At 40.0% G+C, this 8,777-nt stretch overlaps 1 protein-coding gene across 2 annotated transcripts in view; it reads left to right on the forward strand.

Annotated features, from left to right (window-relative positions):
• The window catches only part of DARS1 (aspartyl-tRNA synthetase 1), a 61,830-nt gene extending 56,960 nt beyond the window's left edge, over positions 1–4,870 (forward strand). For both annotated transcript variants that reach the window (XM_004616512.3, XM_055122202.1), the window contains exons 14-16: positions 1,019–1,130; positions 1,271–1,342; positions 4,196–4,870. In XM_004616512.3, coding sequence (XP_004616569.1) covers positions 1,019–1,130; positions 1,271–1,342; positions 4,196–4,287 — 276 coding nt within the window. In that variant the 3' untranslated portion in view covers positions 4,288–4,870. The remainder of the gene's footprint in view (positions 1–1,018; positions 1,131–1,270; positions 1,343–4,195) is intronic.
• The last annotated feature ends 3,907 nt before the right edge of the window (positions 4,871–8,777 follow it).

Raw genomic sequence — 8,777 nt, forward strand, 5'->3', positions numbered from 1 at the left:
CAGGCTTAAACCATCTGTCTCTCTTGGGGCTGGAGCAATAGCACAGCGGGTAGGGCATTTGCCTTGCATGCGGCCGATCCAGGTTCGATTCCCAGCATCCCATATGGTCCCCTGAGCACCGCCAGGAGTAGTTCCTGAGTGCGTGAGCCAGGAGTAACCCCTGTGCAACGCCAGGTGTGACCCAAAAAGAAAAAAAAAAAATCTCTCTTGAGCTAGAATTTCAGTTTGTCTAGGAGTTAATATAGTGTTTCCTTTTTGCTGTTTTTCCATTACAGTGGTTCCCAAACTTAAGTAGAATCAAGTACAGGCTTTTTATAACTTAAATTGCTAAATTCCATTAATTACATATTGTCTGGGCTGGGATTTGAAAATTTACTTTCCTGACAAATTGTAAATACTAAACTACTGGTCCAGAAGTCACATTTTGAGAACCATTAGTTTATTGAATGATAAGGAAAGCAGATTAAAACATGATAAAGGATAGTTTAACCCAATGGTGAGTTGATGTTCAAATTAACCTGCCTTGAAATAAAACAGCCCTTCTACAGATTTAAAACAGACTAACCTCTTTGTAATTTGAAGTTCATTGTAATTTGAAGATACTACAAAAGTATAAAATGGTTTGAATGATTTGTTCAGAAGTAAGAGCATCACTTAAAAAGTAGGTAAGGCTGGAAAGAGTACAAGTAGGGTGCTTGCCTTGCAAATGGCTGACCTGGGTTCAATCCCTGAGCTCTGCCTGGAGTGATATTCTGGTATGTTATTGGAAGGTGTGGCAGAAGGGGACTTGAAATCTGAAAGGCAAGGAAGATACTATTATTCAATCCTCACTAGTTAATCCTCTTTCAGTGGAACAAGTCATATTTATTAGAGCAGTTGCATCCTTAGCTACAGGAAGAAACTGACTTGTTCTTCATGCAAAAAATATTCCTCCAACCCCCTCCTTAACCCCAAATAGATGTAATGGAAATAGGATGATAGCCACTTAAAAAGTGGTAAGCTTTTGTTTTCCTTGCAGAAACAATCCAACTCTTATGATATGTTCATGAGAGGAGAAGAAATACTCTCAGGAGCTCAAAGAATACATGATCCTCAGCTGCTAACAGAGAGAGCCTTACATCATGGAATTGGTAAATAATTTAAATATTCTTAGGCAGGTTATTTGTATCCTAAATTCAACATATATTAAACCTTTTAAAGAATTTGCATTTATTTTCATCTTCTTGAATAATAATACCTTAAATCAGAAAATTTTGCTTTTGTTTTGTAGATTTGGAGAAAATTAAGGCCTACATTGATTCCTTCCGTTTTGGAGCCCCGCCTCATGCCGGTGGAGGCATTGGTAATATTTCCTCAATATTGTGAAAATGTTTCCAACCCCAGATTTCATATGGCAAAGTATTTAGTAAAATTCTAGCTATTTTTTCTTCACCACCACATAAAGTACTTTTTTTGCATTTCGGGTCACACCCAGCGATGCACAGGGGTTACTCTCCTGGCTCTGCACTCAGGAATTACTCTTGGCAGTGCTGGGGGGCCACATGGGATGCTGGGAATCGAACCCGGATCTGCAGCATGCAAGGCAAACGCCCTACCTGCTGTGCTATTATGCAAGCCTCCATAAAGTACATTTTATGTATTTTTTTTTTTTTGGAGCCACACCTTAACTATACTCAGGAGCATACTCCAGCTCTGCATTCAGGGATCACTCCCGGCAGGGCTTGTGGGACCATCCTGGGTGCTGGGGCACAATCCCAGGCCAGCCATAGGCAAGGCGGGTGCATCTCTACAGCCCCGTGTATCATTATTTCTTATGCAAATTAGTTCCTAAATACTACATATAATACAAACTGGAGTTGCAAGGAATTTTTTTTTTCCTTTTTTGGTGGAGGAGGGAGCTTCAGGGGCTGCTCCCAAGAGCCAAGCCATGCCTTCGGCATGCACAGCATGTGCTTAGCCAGCTGGGCTATTCTGACCCTGCAATGATTTCTCAAAGTGAGTTGCAATGGATTTAAAAAATGGAGTTCCATGAAACAAAATTAACCATGATTTATGTTGTTTTAACTGTCCCATTCAAGCTCTAGCCATCCTTTTTAGGAAGCAAAATGTCTTACAAATTGAATGAATATTCTTTTTCTCTGCATCTTTGAGTTTATTGATTAACCTAAATTAAAGTTTTCCCTCCAGTTAACTCACATTGCTACCAAATGCTTTTTGTTGAAATGTAACATTTCATTTTTTTTTTTTTATTACTTCTGAAAGACATATGAGACTAACAGAACTATCAGATGTCCATATGTCTTTAAACTTGTATGGGGGGTTTTGTTTGGTTTTGGACCACACCTGGCTGTGCTCAGGGCTTTATCCTGCCTCTGTGCTCTAGGATCACTCCTGACAGGCTTAGGGCAGGTCATGGGGTACCTGCATCTGAGTCAGCCACATGCACAGCAAGCACCTTGCCCGCTGTACTATTTCTGTGGCCCCAAAATGTATGATTTTGTTGAAGTTTTTATTTATTGCTTTTGGAAGATCTACTTATTTGCTAATGGGTTTATATACCTGTAGCACTGTCCTCCCATTGTTCATCAGATTTGCTCAAGCAGGCACCATTAACATCTCCATTGTGAGACTTGTTACTGTTTTTAGCATATCAAATACGCTACGCCATGGAGTAGCTTGCCAGGCTCTCTGAGAGGGATGGAGGAATCAAACCCAGGTCAGCCACATGCAAGGCGAACACCCTACCAACTGTGCAATGGCTCCAGTCCGAGTTTATATACCTAAGCTTTTTTTTTTTTGGCTTTTTGGGCCACACTCAATGATGCTCAGGGGTTACTCCTGGCTCTGCACTCAAGAATCACTCCTGGTGGTGCTCGGAGGACCATATGGGATGCTGGGAATCAAACCCAGGTTGACCACATGAAAAGTAGACACTCTACCCACTGTGCTATCAGTCCAGCCCCTACCTAATCTTTTTTGTTCTTTTACCACTACACAGAATCCATTGAAAAAAGCAATTCACTACAGTCTTGTTAACCAGCTTTCTGTTGGTAACACGTATAGTATTGGTTTTTGGTTTCATTTTTGGTTTTTTTAACCATGTTTTTTATATTACAGACAATGCTATATTAAATTTGTAGTTAAGTTTAATGAGAAGCATAGGCCTATTTTTTTTAAGAGCTTTTGGGTATTTAATGTAATATGATATAGACTTGTGACTGACAGTTGTGAAAAAAAAAATACCAGAGTAGTTAATCAAAACTACATCATTTTTTGGGTAATTAATATTTAAGTGGAAAAATGGGATATAGTGAGGGTTTTTTGTTGTTGTTGTTTTTGTTTGTTTGTTTTTGCTTTTTGGGTTACATCTAGCAGATGCTCAGGGGTCACTCCTGGCTCTGCACTCAGGAATTACCCCTGGCGGTGCTCAGGGGACCATATGGGATGCTGGGAATCAAACCGGGTCGACCGCGTGCAAAGCAAATGCCCTACCTGCTGTGCTATCACTCCAGCCCCAAAAACAAAAACAGGTTTTTGTTTTTGTTCTTTTCTAATTAGTGCTACTCTAATACAGGTTTCTGTGGATGGCTTTTTTGTCTGTTTTGAGGACACACCTGATCATCCTCATGGCCTACTCTGGGCATGTGCTCAGGGGTCACTCAAGGCTGTGCCCAGAGAGGCAGAGGCAGGATCAAAGCTGTGCAAAGCACCTTACCCACCGTACCGTACTACCTCTCCAGCCCATCCATGCACAATGTTTGTTATGTTAAATATATTACTTTAAGATTCAGAGTTTTGTAGGGTCAGGAATATTGCTCAATGACTGTAGCTTATGCTCTGCATGCCAGAGGCCCATGTTCAATCCGTGTCACCTAATGTTTACCCTGAGCACCAAATAACCCCCAAGAACTGAGCCAGTAGTAGTAGTCCATAAGCAACTACTGGTTGGATCAAACACCAAAATAAGAGATAATTTAAAATCTGCTATTAAAAAGAACATTTTTTTGGCCAGAAAACTAGTCCAGCGGGTAAGGTGTTTCTTGCACACATCTGACAGGTTTGATCCCCAGTGCCACATGTGTTCCCCACGCGTCTTCAGGAATGATCCCAAGCCCAGAGTCAGGAGTGAGACCTGAGCACCATGAGGTGTGGTGCAAAATCAAACAAAAATTAATGATTGTTTTGGTTTTCCTAGGGTTGGAACGAGTAACCATGCTGTTTCTGGGACTACATAATATTCGTCAAACGTCAATGTTTCCCCGTGATCCCAAACGACTCACACCTTAAAGCCTTGCTTTCTATTCTTTCTACTAACCTGCTGTATCAGGCTATACTCTCAGCAACTTAAAATATGCAAAGGCATAAATGTCTTATCTAAAGTGCCACAATTACTTTTGGATATATTCAGTATAGGTTACATAAAGAAGATTTTTATAACTTTAGGCATGCCTCAGTAGGAAGTTGTTGAACAATGAATTTTAATGAAAAATTCATATGGCTACATTAAAAATCCATATTGATTTACTATAATGTTAATAATTTTAAACAGTAAGTTGTGCAAGATTTTTCTTTCCTATACTAATAGTGACTACAATATTATTGTCTTACAATTTCAATATTTGAGCTTATTTTTTAAAATTCTGACATTGCTACAAGAATAGTTTTAAGGAAGTATCTGAATTGTTAATGTATAATTGGCATATTATGCAAGTTAGGCAGAAAGTATCAATTCTTAAAATATGTCCAGAGATCATGTAAAGCAGGTGAAAGTACTGGCTAGAAAATATTTAATATAATATTGTATTAAACTTGAATTTTAAACCTGAATTTCAAATAAAAATTTAAACCTAGTTATGGTCATCTTGCATAACTTGATGGTGGTCTGATTTTTTTTTAAATCTAAAATGGATATAATTAGGGTACAGTAAGTTCAATTTGAACATTCTTTTAAAAAACTAAATTATTGGATTAAAAACACTTTCCCTGGAGCCAAAGCAATAGTACAGTGGGTAAGGCATTTGCCTTGCATGTAGCTGACCTGGGCTCGATCCCTGGCCCTCCATACGGTCCCCTAAGCACCGCCAGGGGTAACCCCTGAACATCATTGGGTGCGACCCAAAAAAGAAGAAAAAAACAATTTTTTTTTTAATTTTTTTTATTGAATCACCAAGTGGAGGGTTACATAGTTCTCAGGATTATGTCAGTTATACAATACTCAAACACCCTTCCCTTCACCAGTGCCCATCTTCCATCACCAACCCCCCCAGTATACCTGCCGCCCCCTCCCACCTCCCCAGTCCCCACCCTTGTACGTGATAAGTTTCACTTCGTTTACGCTTTATCTCGATTACATTCCATGTTTCAACACACAACTCACTACCGTTGCTGGGGTTTCCCCCCAAAAAGAAAAAGACAGTCCTATTGCCAAGGAAGCATTTGATAGTTCTCCATTGCTAAGAATACAGAGATATTAAGTCCCGCTGTTTGTTACATAACTTTTCTTTTTCCCCCTTGCCCCGCGCCACCGAGTTCACGCCTGTTTAGTAATCGCCACGCTGTCTGACAAAGGGAAAAAAACCGAAGAGGATGGTTATTTCCCGTCATTAGCCGGCATGGGGCTCTGGCTTAGTTGATAGTCTAGTAGAGTGTCTGCAAGCAGTTTCTGGAACCAAAGGTCTTGCGCTGGTATCGGCTCCGGCTTGAGATTCCACCAGCGTCCCGCTGTTCCATGTACATAATTTTTCCCCTTATATCCCATTCCCACGCCACCAGGTATGAGAAAAAAACAATTTTTTACCTATATGTATTTCAACATCATTTTTTAAATTTACAGTACTGTTAATGGTAGTTTCATGCATACATCATTTCAACACCTCATCCCCGCCAAGGTACCCATCCCTCTACCTTACGTTAGGTTCTGTGGACCACATGTGAATAAGATCATCCAGCATTTAGCCCTCTCCCTCTTGACCTACTTCACTTAATTGATACCCTATAGTTCCATCCAAGTCATAGCAAAAGGCAAGCTCTCCTTAATAGTATGGTAATATTCCATTGTGTGTATGTGCCAGTTTCTTTAGCCATTCATCTGTCATTGGGCATATGGGTTGTTTGCATATCTTCATTATTGTAAATAGATGTGCATATATCTTCTCAAATCAAAGTCTTGTATGCTTGGGGATAAAAGCCTAAGGAGTGGAATCACTGGCTATAATTATTTGAGAAATCTCTATATTGTTCTCCATTGAGGCTGAATCAGGTAGCAGTCCCACCAACAGTCAAGGTGGGCGTCTCTTTCATGCCATCCCCGCCAACACTGGTGGTCTCTAGTCTTTTTAACATTTAATGCATATACCAATGTGGTATATGAATACCACACATTCGGGCAATCCTCACACATGAGGGAGCCAGCAGAGGAACCCAGGTGTGCGGGACCCGGGGCAGAAATCTCCAAGGCTGCTCGGATCGGGACTGGGCCTCTTCCACCCAGATCCTCCATTTTCCAGCAGCTAGACAGTCACACCCAGAGACTGCCCCCGACGCCGTGTAATCCCACCAACGGTCAACATCCAGAGACTGGAAACCAAGCTCCTGGCCACGCAACATCTGATAGCCTAGTTCTCCCTCTGGAGAACCTGACAAGCTACAGAGTCTATTGCCCACTTGGGAGATCCTGGCAAGCTCCCTGTGGCGTATTCATATCCAAAATACAGTAACATACCTCTCAGAGCCTGGCAAGCTACCGAGAATATCCCACCCACACGGCAGAGCCTGGCAAGCTACCCATGATGTATTCGATATGCCAAAAACTAACAGTAGGTCTCATTCCCCTGAACCTGAAAGAGCCTCCAATCATTGGGAAAGACAAGTAAGGAGAGGCTGCTAAAATCTCAGCGCTGAGTGTAATAGACGTTACTGGTGCCCGCTTCAGTAAATCAACGAACAACGGGATGACAGTGATACAGTGATACAAATTTATCCATTCACTTACTCCAATCTTTTTAATATTGGCCAAAGTTACTGGTGTGAGGTGATATCTATGACATTAGTTTTCCCTGATAATAAGCACTTTTTGTATGCCTACTGGCCATCTGTATATTTCTTTGAGGAAATGTGTTCAGCAACTCACCATTTCTGATGAGATTATTTATTTTATATATCTTGGATATTGCCTTTTGTCAGACATATAATATGCAATATTCTCTTCTATACAGCAACGTTTCTTTTAGCCATTCTTTTGCACTACAGAAGCTAATAGGATGTAGTATTTTTGATTTTATTTTCTTTGCTAGTGGAGTTGAATCATTAAAGACAGCTCTTCGGGATGGAGCAATTGTACAGCGGGCAGGGTGTTTGCCCTGCATGTGGCTGACCTGGGTTCGATCCCTGGCATCCCATATAGTACCCCCAGCACTGTCAGGAGTAATTCCTGAGTGCAGAGCCAGGAGTAACCCTTGAGCATTGCTGGGTATGACCCAAAAAAGAAAAAAAAAAAAAAAAGCTCTGAAGTTGATATCCTGGGAAATTCTGCCTGTTTTCATATAGTTTTTGTATTCTAGTCTAATATTGAGGCTATAATACATTATGAGTTAACCTTGCATGTATACTATGAGATAAGGATCCAGTTTCATTTTTGGTATGTGTCTAATCCAGTTTTCCAAATATCATTTGTTGATGAGGCATTTCTACTTAATGCACCTAACTCCTTTATTATTGGGTGACCATATATCTAATAGTTTACTTCTAGACTTTAAAATTCTAATCCATTGGTCTGAGAATCTAATTTTATTCCAGTACAACATGTTTTGATTACTATAGCTTTATTTTAAAATCAGGGAATGAAAGGTTTGCCACCTTTTTTTTTTTTTTCCTTTTCTGAATTGCTTTGGGTTTTGAGGCATTTTTATGGTTCCATGCAAACTTTATTATGATTTGTTTTATGTCCTTAAAAGAATGTCATTGGTGGGGGCTGGAGCGATAGCACAGCGGGTAAGGCGTTTGCCTTGCACGTGGCCGACCCGGGTTCGATTCCCAGCATCCCATATGGTCCCCTGAGCACCGCCAGGAGTAATTCCTGAGTGCAAAGCCAGGAGTAGCCCCTGTGCATTGCCAGGTGTGACCCAAAAAGAAAAAAATAATGTCATTGGAATTTTAATAGGAATTATATCTGTATAAAGCTTTGGGTAGAATGGACATTTTAATCATATTATGTAAGAATGGAATATTTTTCCATTCTTCTATTTTTTTTTTTTGTCCTTTCGTTTTTGAACCACAGCCCTCAGTGCTCAGGCTTACTCCTGGCCCTGCACTCAGGAATCACTCCTGGTGATTTCTAAATACTTCACATTTTTTGACACAGTTGAAAATGATTTCTTTCTTTTCTAGCTTCTTGTTTGCAATAGAAATGCAGTAGAATTCTGTGTTTGATTTTGTTGCCTGCCATTTTTCTCTATTGGTTTCTTTTTTTTTTTAAAAAAAAAGGGTTTTGGTGCAGTCTGCGGATCTTCTATGTATTTCATTTTATCAAATAATGATAGTTTAACTTATTTTCCAATCTTTGATTTTGTTTACTTGCATAATTGCTGTAGCTAAACCTACCAATACTATCTTGAAGAACAGTGACGAAAATGGGCATCTTTGTCTTGTCTGACAAAGAAGGTTTTCAGTTTTTTACCACTGAGAATTAACTGGTTTTGTTGTGTAGGGTCTATTTGTAATATTAAGGGAAATTGCTTCTGGTTTGTTTTTTAATTCATGCAGGGCCAGAGCAATAGTTC

This window comes from Sorex araneus, chromosome X (assembly GCF_027595985.1).
Source record: "Sorex araneus isolate mSorAra2 chromosome X, mSorAra2.pri, whole genome shotgun sequence".
NCBI classification, from domain to species: Eukaryota; Metazoa; Chordata; class Mammalia; order Eulipotyphla; family Soricidae; genus Sorex; species Sorex araneus.